This window comes from Eucalyptus grandis, chromosome 3 (assembly GCF_016545825.1).
Source record: "Eucalyptus grandis isolate ANBG69807.140 chromosome 3, ASM1654582v1, whole genome shotgun sequence".
NCBI classification, from domain to species: domain Eukaryota; kingdom Viridiplantae; phylum Streptophyta; class Magnoliopsida; order Myrtales; family Myrtaceae; genus Eucalyptus; species Eucalyptus grandis.
Genome location: NC_052614.1, coordinates 57996737 through 58014055, shown reverse-complemented (window position 1 = coordinate 58014055; position 17319 = coordinate 57996737). Strand labels below are relative to the sequence as shown.

Sequence of the window (17319 nt, the reverse complement as noted above, 5' to 3'; positions counted from 1 at the left end):
AACAATGTTAAAATGGACAGTTGGTGTTTGTCGTAGTCAACCGATCTTTTCGAACTAATCATGAAGTTAAAGACTTAGGTTAATGATTTTCCCTCGGACGAGACATCGGGACATTAGAACTGTCCGAGATTGATTGGGGGTGGGGGTGGGCGTATGTGATGTGACCTCGGTTTGCTTTACAGCTTGATATCCGCAAGAACCCATGTCTGTCTTTTCTACGGAGAAAGGGTGGCAAGGTGGGGAAGACCCAAGAAGCAATTTTCGATTTTGATCACGAAAAATATTCCATTTACATCGCTCCCCAACATTGTTCAGAACCAATCTTGCAATGGAAAGGACAAAAGATAAAAACCCTAATGCAGACCCGCCGGGCCACCGTCGCTTGCGATCTTCCCGGGCACCGACGATCTCGAGAAGATCTTCTGCCCTGGTGCGAGGACTGCCATTGGGTCGAACCTCGCCTTCCTCTCCACGAACCTCCCCCATTGCTTCCCGAAGTGCCACTTCCACTCCTCCTGCGACTGGTAGTAGGGGAGGTACAGCTTGTAGTCGATCCGGTTCTCTTTGCAGGTCTTCAGGATCTCGAGGTTCTGCGAGACCAGCTGTTTGGCCGACGGGCCCTCCGGGTACGGGAGGGTGTACCGGAGCAGGGCAATGAGATAGAAGATCTCGCCGGATTCTGGCAGCACCACGGACGTCCGCTTGTCCCACCTGCGAGGCCAATTCCAACAAAAGCCTCGTCAATAATTCATTTGAACTAGCGACGGTGTCATAAAAATAATTGTGCTGGCGAATGAAAGTACGCTTGTCGTTTCCCAAATGGCAAGCGAAAGTAAACATCTCTCGACATCTCATTTTCTACAAAAGGAGGGGGGCGGCGCGATGACCGAAACGCCCCTCAAAGTACCGCTCGTTACCCCCTTTTTTTTTTTTTTTTTTCACGGCTCTCGCTTTACATCAACTTCTAGGTCATAAATTATTAAAGCTCAAAAAATAAAAATAAAAGTTGAAAAGAGAGAAAAAGAAAAGAAAAGAAAAGTTATGATTCACCATAACAGCGACCTTCCCCACCCCCTAATTCATGCAAAAGGGCCGAAAAAGCCTGTGCCAGAAAAAGGTCATGCAACCAAAAGAAGCATGGAAAATTTCTGTACAGAATCGTAATTTCGCGTGGTCCCCCTATCTTCTCTTTTTTTTCCTCCCTCTGCTTTATCATCGCAAAGTACCAGTTTTTTTTTTTTTTTTTCTCTCTCTCTTTTAATGTACTCTTCAGCTCAGCTCGTACGCCATCTCCCCTCGCGCCTAGTACCAAACCACCTAACCGATGACGTTCTCGGCCCAGCACAAGATTGAGTCGGTCCTCGTTTTCGGGATTCTCTCTAAAAATAAAACATAAAAAATTCTAGAAGAAGGAGCATCGCGCAACATGAAAAGAGGTTCCATTCGCGTCAAGCTAGAGAGCTAAGAACTTCCGTCAGGCTAGACTCGCGCATTTTCCTAGCGCCAAAAGGCGCGACCGAAGTCGATTTCGAGCCTCGGCGTCGCATCCTCCCGTCCCGCCTCCACTGCACGATTGGCGGAGGGGAAGAGGGGGTGTGTGTGCAGGGGGCGTGATTGGCTACAGTGGGACGCACAGGAGCACAGACGGTACGACCCGTCAGCGGGTGCGCCAATCAAAAGGGCGCTCGTGGGCCGCGTGTGGGTCCCGCACCGGATTGGGGCTGACCCGTCTCTCTCTCTCTCCTCGAAGAAGAAGAAGAAGACGAGAAAGAAACGTTTGACCCACCCCGCCCTTCGAAATCTTAACCACCAGATTTAATGATGTTCAGTGAAAACACAGTGTCAGCACATATCCTTTCTGAAAAACTAGGGACAAATCCACATATCCGCGGGCCCCACCCACCCCCCCCACCCCACCCGCCGGGGCTGCCCGCCCCCGCCGCGCCGCCACGACAGCCACCCGCCCGGACCAAGTCGCCCGGCGAGCTCGCGACACGTGGCGGCCCAAGGGGGAGGAACAGAGCCGGGAGCCCGGTCATCGCGGGCCCCGCCGATATGTGGCGGGTCCGTGATGAGAACTCGTGATTTGTCGCAGGTATTGGATTATATCATATCGGGATGTGATGATGGATGAAAACACGCCAGCGAGTGAGAATTACCAACCTGCTCCGGACCATGGGGTAGACCAGCATGGGGCCGCCGACGCCGTCCTTCAGGATGCCCTTGAACACCACCCGGTCGAATTCGGCGATGTCGTTCCGAGACACGAACAGGTTCAGCCAAGGGTGGGGCGCGTCCCAGAGGCCGGTGGCCTTGGCGTCCCGCTCCGCGTTCTGGACCCGCAGCAGGAAATCCGCGTACCCCACGTCCCGCCGGAACTCCAGCCCCTCCACGAATCCCAGCCGCCCCAGCAATTTGCCCACCACCTGTTCGACAAAATTACACACGCACGCAACGGTCAAGAAAACCCATCACGCCGGGGGGGCAGCAAGCAAGCAAGTAGCGAGCAAGCAGCCAGCAGCAAAAGAGACATGGCGAATTGATGATGATGATGATGATCTACAGATTCCAGAAGTGATGCGGGAGGGGCCTTTGGCGGGTTGCGGTGCGGGTGCGTGCGCGTGCGCGTGCGCCGGAGGGACCAGCGACGTCAGGCAAAATCTCCGCGATCAGGCGCAGCGACAGCGACGACTCGTATGACCAGAGGGGGCAGGGGGCGGCTTCCCCAAAATAGCCCCGGTCGGACGCCCCAACCCCGAAGGTGATACCGCGGCTGCGCGGGGGCATTCCTGCAATTTGGGCGCTAGCGCGGGGGCAGTTACGGCGACGCGCGGGGGGTGTCAGAAAATCCAATGGGAGATGGCATCCGCGCCGTGCCGTCAGCTTCAGTGGCGAAGTAACTCCCGCAAAGACAAAATCATTTAAAAAATTCCCAAAAAAAAAAAAAAAATTAATTTTTTTAAAATGTAATATTTTTATTTTTGGTCTCCGGAGCACTCGATGGGTGGTTGCACTAATTTTATTTTCACCCAAAAAAAAAAAAAAAAATTAAATTTATTTATTTATTTTAATTTCAAATGGGTTATGATGGTGGGGAGAGAAAAGGTCGTAGAGAATTGGGCAGTAGCAGAGGGGGCCATCGTCCCCTCGTCGTTCGCAGTCGCCGAGCTTCGTACACGTGTGAGTCCAGCCAGGACAGTCGCCACTTCCCCGTCCCCCACCCGCCTGTCCAGCTCGGACACTTCCCACGTGCGGGGTCCCCCTACGTGGGCCCCCCCGGCTCAGCAGAGAAAGGAACCGAGGTCAAATCCCGAAACTAAAAAGAAAAGAAAACTCAGCTCCGAATCTCTCTATACGGGTTCTTAATACGGCATCGTCGCCCAAAAAAAAAAAAAAAAAAAAAAAAAAAGATTTCTGTAATTCCCGTAAATATAATGAAAACTAAAATATGACCCAAGACATCATTTGAAAAACAAAAAAGTGTGACCCGAGTTCTAATTTCATTCGAAATGAGAGTGATGTCATATCGATGTGTCAGATAATATAAACATTACATCACGTGCTTGGAAAAAAAAAAACCGTCGTGAAAGTCGAGTCAAAATACTTTTTCTGTCTCTAATTTGTCACGCCATAGCCAATCCATGTGTGGACCAGGTAAGACTAAGGCTGTTTCTAATGAGGCGTGAAAAAGATAAAATGCATGATTGATCGACGCGATATTGATTAAGAGGGTGTTGTTACCGAATCGACGTCTGAGGGAGGGTTGCTCCTCTGGTGGTGGAGGCCCAGTTCCAGGCAGTAGAGGACCGAGCCGGCGTCGGGGGACAGCCGGGACGGGTCGAACCGCTGGCCCGGCTCAAGCGGCACCGTGGGCCAGCCGTTGACCGGGTCGTCGCTGTTCACGAACGCGAACCCCTCGATGTAGTCAAAGGTGTCGCCGTCCGGCCGAGTCACCAGCGACTCTGCGTCCCGGGTGAACTCGCCGAAGTCCGCATACACCACTCTTATCCACCGCACCTGCAGAAATCGCCCACCATATAAATATTTTTTGGGAAAAATTCGCCTAAATTGACATAAAAAAAAGGGAAATAATTCCGGCGAAAATGAAAATTGGAGAGTGAGGAGTTCGTACCATGTCGGGTGCGGGTTGAAGCAAAATCTTCGCCTTGGTGATTATGCCGAATTGGCCGAGGCCGCCGAGGACGGCGAAGAAGAGCTCGGAGTTGTCGCTCCGGCTGCAGGTCAGCGTCTCGCCCTGGCCGGTGACGACCTCCAGCTCCGTCACGTTCGACGTCTGCGGCCCGTGGCGGAAGGCCTGGCCGCTGACGCCGGCGTTCGACAGCGTCCCCCCCACCGTCAGCCCAAGGTAGTCGGTGTACGACCGCGGCGCCAGCCCGTAGCTCAGGCACCGCTCGAGGACGTCGTCCCATAATGCCCCCCGGCGACGACCGCGTAGTGGGCGCCGCCGGCGCCGGCGCCGGCGCCGACGACGACCTGGAAGTGGCCGGCGCCCGCGGCCCGCATGTCCACGACGAGGCCGCCGTCCGACATGGCCTGCCCGTTGATGGAGTGGCCGTTGCCCCGGGCGGCGACGGTCAGGCTGGGCGACCGGAGGGCGGCCCTGACGGAGCGGGCCACGTCGTCGGCGCCCGAGGGCCGGACGACGGCGCGGGGCTTGGCGGAGCGGAGGCCGCCGAAGTCCCTGGCGGCGGCGGCGGCGGCGGCGGGGGACCAGTCCAGGATGCCCTGGAGCTGGAGGTCGAGGCCGGAGACGCCGTCGTCCTGCCTCGCCTCGGCGTCGCTCTCGTGGACGAAGCGCTCCGCGTAGGCTATCATCATCGGGGCCGTCGCGGGTCGATCGATTCCGCCTCCGTTTCCCACTTCCCGCTCCTCCGAATCGTGGGAAAAAAATTGGAAAAGAATAGAAGCTTTCGAACCCTTTCGTTCTCTCTCTCCCTCTCCGTCTCTCCCTCTCTCTGCTGGTCTCGCTTTTGGAGAGGGGCTTAAATAGCGGCTGGGCATGGGTCGTTTTTGGCGCAATGGGATCTCGGGCTGGCCTGAATAAGGTTAATCAACATCGAATTATGACGTCAGCGACGGGCCACGGTGTCGATGTCCTGTTTTAAAAACGTTATGATCCTATCCACATCATCTGTCTGCCACTTCCGTTGTTTGTGCCAGTTTTATATTTGACATAACCGTGTATTATTTTATGAGCTCGGTTACCTTTCTTTACGCCCTTTTTTCTTTCCTTTGCAAAGTGATTCGAAAAAGATTGTAATGCCCCCCATCATGATGCCTCATTTGCCTGTGTTTTTCTTCGCGCATCTGATCATGGTTAAGCACTCGCATTTTTTCCCCTTTTTTTCAATGGTCCATTATAGTTAGGTAAATCCCCACGCTTAAAAAAGCTTATTATTATTTTTCCCTTTTTTCTTATTTGGCTCACTCCATTTTTCAGAATGTGATAGGCGATATTTTGATAATGTATTAATTACAACCGAATCATGTTATTAGTTGGATGAAGTGAATCTCACTAAAACCCATATGATTCGACGGATTATTCGCTTAAATGAAAGTATAGACAGTATTTACTATTATATTTCATTGTACGTATGTCTCCTCCTCCTCCTTGGTGTGCAACCTACATCTCCTTAGCACAATATCAATATGTTTTCTATTCGGCGCTTGATCACTTGAATGCTTTTAATTTATTCAGGTGATATCTTATGAAAAATATTTATATCTCATCGTATTTGCACTTTGCCTATGAGTTAATTTAAATAAGAAAAGCATGAGTTAAATGCTCTTAATTCTTCATGGAGCTACAAAAATTTCCCAGGAATTTGTGAGATCGTGGTGCCGACAATCTTCTGCACGTTCTTATTCCATCTTCTATTCCTCAGCAATCTCTAAGCCGACTGTGGAAAGAGATCTGAAAGGTACTTGGTATGTGATGCAAGTTCATCTGGCAAGTTTTGGTAGGAGGGTTGTTGACGTACGAGGACATTGCAGTAGTAAATAGAAGCATGTAATGATCTTTTAAATAGCATCCCCTTTGGTTTCGTGGAAGGTTCACTTGCCAAAAGAAGAGGCATAAATTGAAACGGTGCTTTAAACGTGGAAGGCCTGCTTCATTTCACTAAAAGGCTGAACTGCTAATAATGATTAACGTTTTTTCTTAGGTTAAATGCGTTACCTTTGTATTCCGACAGACTACACTTTGATTTGATTTGATTTGATTTGATTTGTAAGTATGATGTTTTGTCTTGACCAAAATGCATCATGGATTTTGTTACGGGGACTTTCGAGATGATTGTTGATGGACTGAGAAAGGAAGCTGTTTTTAGTTTATTGTGCGATCGTCGAGAGTTAATCGACTTCAGAGTTGGTATATTATGAATTTGGAATATGGAACTTATCCTATTAGGACTAGTTTCTAATTTTTAGAACTTGAAACCTATCATGTTTGGTCTGGAATCGATTCTAGAATCTGCCTTATTTTTTCAGTTCGATTCCAGGGTCTACCCAAAAACCCATTTTTATTTTGTTTATTTTTCCGGTTTCATTTTTTTTCTTTTGTTTTTGTTTTTTTGCAATGATATAATATGAGCAAGTTCAAAGTAAAAGATGAATAACGTAAATCCATATATGCCAAAAGCGACAATTTATAAGATAAACACATATACTTATAAATAATAAAAAGTTTAAATACATAACATAAAACATAAATTTTAAAAATCCATTTCTCATTCATTCATAAAAACATTACTCCAACTTCTTCCAACATGAAAACAAAAAAACAACAAAATGATATTTGCAATAAATTTATATAACACCTTAGCCTAAGAAATAGAGAAAGTAGGTTTCTTTTAATACTTTTCTTAGCTTTATAATATCATTCTGAAATGGATTTGGTTTCTCCGTGGGTCGTTACTTGAAATTGAGAATCGGATCTAGTCCAATTCTCAGGCAGAATCGATCTGGTTGCACACTCCGCAATCAGTGTTTTGAAAATTGATGATAATGCTTAGCAAGTCCATCTTTGAATAAGACCCAGTCGATGCCTAACGTGTTGGGAATTCCGAAGTTACTGATAAAATGTCAGCTCTAAGCTTGGAGCTGACTTCAATTATTCAATAGTCTCGAGACACGTCTCGTCTGTTCATTCCCTCCCTTCGCCGTCTTCCCACGCCTCTTCTTTTGACAAAAATAAAATAGACAGAGTTGTGCTCAACTCTGTTTTTAATCCCTTAAAACAAAGTTTGTTCAGTCAAAGCTAATCGATCCGGTTTTAGCACTTAATTTTTTCCAAAACAACCTTGGAGTCGTCGACCTTGTCACTGTATCCAAGCCCTAGAAGGTCAACGAGCGCCCTTCTAAGGGTTACAAATGGCTTTTGGCAGAGGGGAATGCGGTTCGAAAATTAAGTGAAATGGTTCATGATTGGTATTGAGGAAAGACCACGGGTCGTGTGGTGTGATTTTTTTTATTTTAAAACCACCACTTGTTCGGTTGCGGCAGTGATTGTTGCATTACAAGTCTATTACAGTTTTCATCACCTAGTACAATGTTTGTACGCAGAATTAGTAATATAAATCTATTTATATTATCTATGTAATTACAACATTGATTGTAATTATATAATATCACACTCATAAATGGATACGGAAATGATAATTCCTATATTGCGATACCTATTTTCATATGATCACATGTTATGTGCTTGACTTTCACTTATAATCTTTTATAAATGACTAAAAGAAGTAAAATCTGTAATAAATCAAATGTTGGAGTATTAAGCTCACGAATAAAGTAATTATGAGTGAATATTAAAGTAATATTGCTATATTTCCTCTAATTTGATTTTAGGATCTGTTGGAAGTTCCGATGATGCTCCCCTCTTCTTACATATGACATTCATAAAACCAAACGTGTAATAGGTATTCACATTATTTAAACCAAACAACATAATAGTTATCATAACTCTTTTACATTACATTGCAATAGCTATTACACTAGAGCCATATTTCTTAAGTTTTTGACTTTACCCCTTAAGAAGTAATCAAAATTAAATGTCTTAGGGGTAAATGACAAGCCTCTCTGATTTGTAGAAGATAAAAAAACTCATTTTTCTTAGACTTAATAATACTCTATAAAGGTTAGGGGACCTTATACTCTCATGGGATCTCAATTATTATTTTTTTCCGAAATATCTTTAATTATTTATTTACAAATATGGGGAAATGTATAAGTTCATCACTTTATATATCCCTCACATGTTTCAATGTAAAAACTTGGATATTTTCTATCATACAAGCCTTTTAGTAAATCCCATAACTGGAAATATTATTCTCTCTTCACATATATTTATACCATTTTCTTTGTATCACGTTCATCAGTTATTTCTTTTCTTTATTGAATAGTTCACATGTCAAAGTGCCATTTGCTCAATCTTTCAAATGTATGTTTCTTGTGCACATGCACTGCATGTCTACAATTGCTAGTGTTACTAGAATAAGAGCATGTAATTTGTACTTTAATTTAGCAAAAAGGACACCCTATTTGGAAGAGATCTCAATCATTTTTTCTTCTTCTTTAAATTTCCTTAATAACTTATTTGGAAGTATGCATAAGTTAATTACTGTATCTTATCTCCTGTAAATTTCAATTTTAATCTTTCCCAATATCCTTCAATAACCTTCATAAAAAAAAAATTGCAAACTTTGATGTACTTTTTATTTATAATCTAATGATTCAAGTTTTTCATAATAAAGTTGTTTGTACTTCATATTTCAAATGTTCAATTTTTGCATACATGAACCCCCTATGCACATTTGGAAATATGAGAGATTTAGGGCGCGTTTGTAACGTTTCTATTAAAAAATTGTTCAAGGGAACATAAATAGAAAAAAGTGTTTCATTCGGGAACAATTTTTTACCGAAAAGATGCGTTTTGTAAACTTGTTCGGGAATAAAAAATGAATAGAAACGCATTTGGTAAATTTATGTTATTTTTTTGTTTCTTTTAATTTTTAATATTTTTATTTTATTTTTCATTTTTTCCTTTATTTTTTATTTTTCTTATTTCGGCCGGCGGCCTCGCCCGCCCACGGCGAGGCTTGTCGACCCCTCGGCGAGGCCGAGCCTCACCGTGGTTGGGCGAGGCTCGGCCTCGTTGGCGCGGGCGAGGCTCGGCCTCGGGGGGCAGCGACGCTCCGGCAAGGTCGCCGACCCTCGACGGCGTCACCGACCCTCGACGGCCGGTCGCCGGCCATGGCCGAGGCCGGCGGCGGCCAAAGAAAAAGAAGAAGAAAAGAAGAAGAAAAGAGAAGAGAGAGAAGAAATATATATATATATTTTTGTTTCTTCAAAAGTGTTTCTAGAACAAGAAACAATTTTATTTTTGTTTCTTGTTTCTGTTTTAGATGTGTTTAAGGAATAAAAAAATAATTTTGGAACAAAAACGCAAACAAACGCGTTTTGTTCATTTTTTGTTCTGGAAAAAAAAACAAAAAAAGTGTTCAGAAACAAAAATAAAGAATAAAAACATGCAGGCCCTTAATGAATCGAAGTCTTTTCATGATTTCATCCCTTGCTAAAAGTATATGATTATAATTCATCTTCAAGAATAATTAAACAAAATAGCAAGAGTAAAACCATAAGAAAAGAACTAAAAGAAGCCATTCTAAACACACATTATATGCTAATTACTCAACCGGACAATTAACAGTACGATCAACAGGAAATCAAACATGAAAAAATCGGACATTCTTGTGCTGAGGTGATCCATACTGTCCACCAATCTGTGACATTAGCATGTACAAGTTGTTAGAGATGTCTTAGTCGCATCACCTTAAGTTTTAAAAAATTTAATTATCTCTCACTATATTTTAATATTGTTTTCCTTTCCTCAAAACATGGATCCTTCTCTGATAATCGTGCTTCAGATTACTTTATAATTTTCGTTGAGCCTCTCAAAAGTCAAACAGTATTTCATTGTAGCGAAGTCAACGGAACTGATGAATTGACAGCTTCTGGCATAGTGCAGTGTACGCGACCTAGACCAGAAAATTCATAAAATAGGACATAATTAATGCCAAGAACATAGGAGTATAATAAATAACATAATCTTATATTCCAGTTAATCCCAATAATGCATTATAGATAAATAAAGGTGTGAGCTGGCAGATATAGATAATAGGCTCTCTTCCCACTGCTTATTTCTCTATGCTATCTTTAATTGAATTTGATCACATGGAAATATGTAAGTTAAGGCACATAAATCACCGCCTAAGGTTCATAAGATACGAATGAATGTGGGTCACCCCAACTCTAATAAACCTTAGGAAATTATATCGATTGAATATACGTCGAGGTTCATATTTGGAATTCCAATGAAATTAAGTATTATTTATTTTGTCAAAGATGTGATATTGAAGAGTTCTTACGCATCATTCATTCAGTCATAAAATATGCCGCCTATTTTCATATTAGCTGGCTGGTGAAGTCCATTTAATATACCGACCAAAAAAAAAGTCCATTTAATGTACAAATTTAGTATATCGAGACTTTATTTAGTTCTCGAGATCGGCCAACGGTTTGTATGATCGATAGACCCTTGATTGGTGCTTTCATTTAATGTACTATTTCTTTTTCCCTACTGATATCGGAATTCGGGAATCTATTGTGTTAGAAATTACTTTGGATCATCATGATTGGTGTTGACACCAAAAGATGTCCAAGTCTTTGCTCGGCTATTGAGAATGGAAGAGATCCGGCAAGGTGCAGCAGAGAAAAAATTGGCCGAGTGTTGAAAACTCTGAGTCGGCAAATTCAATTAATCGATAGGAAAACTGGTTTTAGTCGACGGACGGCATAAGTGAAGATAGCCAGCTCTAGAAGTGGAATGTCGACAAATGGAGGTTGACTCAAGTGACAAAAGGGCATGATTGATGTAATAGTCTATAGCGTAAGAATAAAGTAACAGTACAAGTGTTAGAGCCGATAATCTCGGATGCAACTATCAGAGAAATATATATGAAAGAGAAAATTTGATGTAGCCATCAAGTAACGAAGCTGAAAAGTTTGCACTAGTGGCAATTATGAAGAAGAGAAGAAGACTTAGAGCCGATAATCTCGGATGCAACTATCAGAGAAATATATATGAAAGAGAAAATTTGACGTAGCCATCAAGTAACGAAGCTGAAAAGTTTGCACTAGTGGCCACCCTTCCAACATGGAAGGGGGAGGTGGGGGTTCAAATCCCCACCTCCTCGGGGGATGGGGGGTAGGGACGCGTAAGTTTCGCGAGTGGGTTGCGACTCCCATGCCTAACTGCAAGAGGCAAGGCACAAGTCGCGAGCGAGTCAGAGTAGGAATAAGAGGGACCGACAAAAAAAAAAAAAAAAAAAAAAAGTAATGGAGAAGGCCTTGGCCAGTAGTAAGGATGGTTATTGTTGGGTAACTATTTCAAAATAGAATTGGCTAAAATTATATGAGCCATATATAGTGCTTTTGATTTTTTGTAACCGTTGTTAACTTGTTGATCATGGATATAAGTATTTGAATTGTTGTTTGTGTTGGTAAAAATTTAATGGGGCATAATGAAATCAGACTTTGAGGTGTGAAAAGATATGGTCTTTACAATGTTGCTAATACTTACTATCAAAATTCCTCATGAATATAACAAAGTGTCAACGAAAATACCAGATAACAATTCTAGTGTTTCTTCGAAAACTTAAAAAAAAAAAAAAAACAATTGAAAACAATGATAGTACTTTTTAGAAAGAAAAAACGACTAAATGAAAATATATGAGATGGAAAATGACAAATTTATGTAAGTCTTTAAGAATAGATGCAACTCTTCGGGAAATGTTGCATTGTGAACAGTACTTCCTCAAAAGACATATTGAAAATGCGGATTAAAAATGAAAATAATCAATAATTTTTTTTATTCTGAATTTTATAACTTGTGAAAATCAATGTTTGAACAAATAAAACTTTTCAAAAGTTAATAACTGCCCATATATATAAAAAATAAAAAATAAATGTTGAATGTGCCAATTATTGAGCTCACAAGCGAGCTAAGTGCACCTAATTATTTGTGCACTTGCGTGTGGGTATTATAGGATCAAGCCTTTTTAGCCCATTATCTTCAATTGAGAAAATGGCTAATAACCATTAGGAAAATAACCACCCATACATGAAAAATAATAAATGTTGATTGTGCCAATTATGATCCATGAACTCACAAACGAGCTTAGTGCACCTAATTATTCAGGCATCCACATGCGGGTATGGTAGGATCAAGTCCACTTAGCCAGTTGTCTCAAAGGGTAAAGTTAGAAGGCTTTCATATTTATATGTTGGCCCACACACTTCCATCTTTTCTAAGTGGGACAAGACACTTTTATTTGTTTTACAAACAAGCTTCTAACAGTTTTGAGAAGGGACCACCAATCAATCAAAGAACACCAAGTATTCGATTTTATCATATTGTTAATCTTTACATTTCTAAAACTATATAGCTAGACACTGTTATCTCCGGCTTTAATACATTTAAGTTTGCCATCATTTATACATTCTGTTCAAGAATTAATAAGGGTCATTTCACAATTTTTATCAATTTACCGATCGATGTACACTTTAAAAGGTGTCGCGTCGCCCCTTTTTGGTGAAACCATTAATAAATTGAGATGCCAAACAAGCTTCTGCACTTTAAAAGGAGCTTGAGTCATCGATTTGGCTCAGTTAAGATACCGGGTGATGGGGAGCCCCTACTTCCCAGGAAAATGCAATGAATATTTTTCGCAAAATAAATAGAGATGGAGCCTTACGGTGTCTTTTTTCTAATCAAGGACTATAGTAGTGAAAATGTCTTAGTTTATCAAAATTTGGATTCTCTTGACGCGAGGAGGCCGTAAGAGTCTCCCAAAAGTCTGTTTTAGATAGGTCAGCTCATGAAGTACCAATATTTGGCATATTCGCAAATCAGAAACCTAAAGCAAAAGAAAGCAGTGAAATTAAGCATATCCATTGAAGGTTACGTATGATATCATAGACAAACTGAGGGAATCCATCACACCTAATGTGGAGTCAGCATAATTCAGGTTTGGATTTTGACTCCCTTGTCTTGTAAATAGGCATGACACGTAAATTTCTGAATCCAAACTGCTATTTGGTAGCATATTCAATCATATTCACCCACCGGAAATTGATTCCCCAAAAAAATGAAATTTTTCCTTCTTTTTTTTTTTGGGTGATATGCAACTTGCATAGTTGGATACTACACACCAATGCCATTTGATGAATAAAGGCAAAGGAGATATGATATAAGAATCCGAAGCACGGATTGCACCTAACAAAGTAGATATATATTAAATATGCATAAATTGCGAAGATATGGTATCTTTTAGGTGACCATTGAAAGATATTGAACTTATCTGCCGTACTAGGAAAAAGCATGTTGCTTAAAGGATCATGGAGGTTCTATTTTCATTCATGGCTATTTACTTTCTTTACGTCTAAAGCTAAAGCCTACCTCCTTTATTTTGCAACGCTTAGTGATTTAATCACCCAAAAGAGTGACTCTCTCGTCAGATGGAGTTGTTGGATAGTATTCTCAACTTCTATCTTTATGCACAATCGAAGTTGTCACGTACATGATAGTTGCATGAAATAGACGTAGGAGCAAGTTTAAACAATCTTATGTTTAGGCCGTTCAGTTTAGTGTTGACTCAAGCGTTAACATATCGACGAGGTCCGTGTTTGATGATACCGGGATCTATTTACCTAAAAGTGGAGAGATCTATGTGAAGCTTTCTTGAGCAGTATATGCTAAATGCAGGCGGGTTCATGCCGATTTAACGTGGCAAGCTTGATGTTTCCATTCTACTTCGTTTTTAGCTCATTACATAACTAGAGTAATGCTTGTGATACCAAGCAGTAATGAAGACCGATAGTACAAAAACTTACCGGCAAAGGTAATGCAAAGGCAAAATGAATAGACGTACCAAATGATGGTCATGGTCATCTCTTTTCATAAAAGGATAGATAGTAATCCCACGAGATTAGTATAGTGATTAAACTAGTCAAATGGGTGGGTCGGGTTAAAAATGGTCTAACTTAAATAGATCAATTTAACTCATCTTGACCCGTTTTTATACAATGCAAACTAGCAACCCATACCTAACTTAACTCATATCCAATCTGACCCATATTGCTAATTTAACCAAATTTAGTAAAATTCATGCCCAAAATGAGGTGAGAGTATGAAGTGAGTGAGTGTGTAATTGAGTGAGGGCAATAGAGAATAAAAAGAGAGTCATAGAGGTGGATTGGATTTAAGTAAATTGTAAACCTATTTGTGACCTATTTAACATTCATATTAAATTGGGCTTTACCATTCTAAACTCATTTATAACTCATTTATTGAATATATCTAACACATATAACATCTTATGCCATCATATATGGGTTAAGAAATGGGTTTGTAACCCGTTTTGACATGTCTAAGAGAACGATACAAATATGAGTCTTTGTACCAACAAGCACAACGACATTGTGTTTCTAACATTCGCCAAGTTTTCAGCTATCTCTAATTACCCGTTTCATTAGGTTAGTGGGATATTTTATGAGCGCAAGGTTTATTCAACTCCGGTGGAGTTCCACATCATTTTTTTTTTTCCCCTCGATAATCGTTCAAAAAAAAAAAAAAAAAACCATTGAGATGATAAAATGAACGATAGCATGTTTTGTATTCCATGCAAATTCATGCAAGACACTGCAAACTCAAAATCTTATCGTTCAAGAAGAACATTCAATTCTATTTTACATTATATATTCTGTTGTATTAGGTTTTCTTTTTTCTAGTGCCTTCTCTTGGGCGTGCGTGGGACCATGGTGTCCCCGAGGCTTCCTAATACAATGGCATAATATAGTTTGGTAAATTAGGTTGGGTTGGATTGCATAACAATTTCTTTTTTATTATCTCCCTCAATAATTATAAATATTTTTATTGGTGAGAGGTCCAACTGTTAAGGCAGGACCACTTCATAATAAATGTAATATCTTGTTTGTAGGAGTATCTATATACATAATAAATCAGATAAGCTCGCGTGTACGCATATGTATTCATGTAACCATCTCTGTGATTTGCACCAGTCGCATTAAATTTCATTAGAAGAACAAATGGGATGAAACTGTATAAAGAAGAGCATACATTAAAAAAAAAATGAGACATGAGAAGTCTATAGGCACCGATATAGGTTTGTTGTCCACACAATTCAGTGCATATAATATCGCATTTGAGTCACTTAACCGAATTCTAGTTCGCGTTTTACCGACATCATGATTTTAGTGGGGGCATTTCATTGAGTTAAAGCTATATCTACTAGGATTATCTTCCTCGTCTTTAAAAAAAAAGATTTAAAAACATGCATTAGAATGTCTAAAACCAAGTGCACGGAATATATCTTTTGCACTAAGACAATAAAAACAGGATTTGGGATCCTTCAATAGTGAATTACATAAGATCCGAGCAGCAAACGGTGTGCGCTAAAAGCTGTTTCTTGTGCCGGCCGGTTTTAAGTTCTTGTCGACTTTTCAGTCTCGGAGTAATTTGAGTCGTGCCTGCAACCATAGACGATGGTGTGAAGGTCCTTGTTAAATATAAAGTTCCCTTCAGTACGTGGTCCAGAAGAAAGAAACTATGGTTCCCTCGGCAGCGTGCAAGTTCAAATGCGACCTTAATGCTCGATGTCGTCTTCAAATGGTCCCCAGATACCTAAACTTCGTAATCTTCTTCGCATCATTAAATTGTTTTTCCCAAGTCTTACCCTAGATTTGGTATGGATTTGGGGGGGCCTTTAGGGTTCTCAATGTTTTGATCAACCTTCTTCTTCTGATCGAGACTCTTCAAGGGCGGCACTCAATTATTCAATTCTAAGTTTACCCAATGTCACATACTATCCATCGTCATCTGGGTGTAAAGAAAGCTACAAAAGTGGGGTTTCCCCTTGGATGGAAAATAAAAGTATAATGAAAGAGACTTCGGGGGTATTGGGCATGGTGAAACTGGAGTTAGTCAATTGTTTCGGGTATAAAAAAATTTGTTGTCCGAGCCGAATAAGACATGCAAATGGAAAAATACAAGATGCTGCTGATCTTTAGCGTTGAGGATGTCATCTTTGTTGTAATCCACTACCCCATAGATCCTTGACTCCATCATCGGAATTTTAGTTCAAAGTACATCCGGCCGCATCAGCTAATGTGTCCACGTCTTTATGTGACAATAATGAGTCATCACTGTCCAATTGGGTTTCGTAGGGGGGCCACGTATCAACATAAGTTTTCTAATAATAACTATTAAGTGACTCGCAGGGAATAAGAAATGGAAATAGGACACGTAATACTCTCATCAAAGGGTACTTACTAAGACTAGCTTTATGACATGTGAAACCACGCGAGTCGGATAACGAAGCTTAGCAAGAATTTGGAATTTCTTAGCTTGCCTGTTGAATTCCTAAACATTGCTTGCTGTACCATCAAATCTCTTGGTTGGTCCTGGTCATATCGCAACAAATTTTCAGTGAGCTGTGCAGATTTCATGTGGACACGATCTGATTCTTCCCAATCCAAAGATATCGTCCATGGTTTTTGCGTAGATTCGGCGTGCGAAATCAAGGACGATATGGCGTGTCGATCTTGAACAGTATCTCCTCCAATTAGTTCCTTCATTTCTGCATGGGCAAGGTCAATTCGAGGCAAACCAAATCTTCTCTTAACGAATGAAACAAATGAAGATATTGTATCAGTCGCCGTCAGAGGAAATATATAAAATATGGACAAGATTAGATTTGGGGCGCAATTTTCTAATGACAAGTAGCGTTGGACGATAGACATCGTCGCCTCTCGAAGGTTTTTAGTCGAGATGCGAATCTGATGTTTCGATGTTTTCTCGAGTTAGGCACTTGCAGTTGCAGCGAATCTTGGCAGTTGAATATTCCTGCAAAGATTGTAGAATCTTTTTGTTTGCATCGTTTCTTGCTCCTTTCCTTGTTCTTGATGAGAACCTTCTCTGCATCTGCCTTTTACAAAAATTAATTATAAAAAAAACCTTTTTCTCACTTTAATTAGAGAATTTTAATTAAGGTTTTAAAGTTTTAAACTGAGGGTCGTAGAGGTTGGGGTAATTTATTATTCGAGTGATTGGCTTCATTTATATATCGGCAAATAAGCACACACTTCATGGATAAATTATTAAATTATTAAAATTCGATTTGCTTTTAAGAGATTTAAGCAATCATCATTTAAAGC

General features: G+C 41.1%; 1 protein-coding gene across 1 annotated transcript; it reads right to left on the bottom strand.

Moving 5' to 3' along the window:
- Nucleotides 1–242: 242 nt before the first annotated feature.
- On the bottom strand, nt 243–4999 carry LOC104437929 (cytokinin dehydrogenase 7). Its single transcript, XM_010050977.3, is given in 5 exon segments — nt 243–711; nt 2164–2426; nt 3742–4017; nt 4133–4434; nt 4437–4999. Coding segments are annotated over 5 exon segments (1602 nt in total). The 5' UTR covers nt 4840–4999; the 3' UTR covers nt 243–353.
- Nucleotides 5000–17319: the final 12320 nt, after the last annotated feature.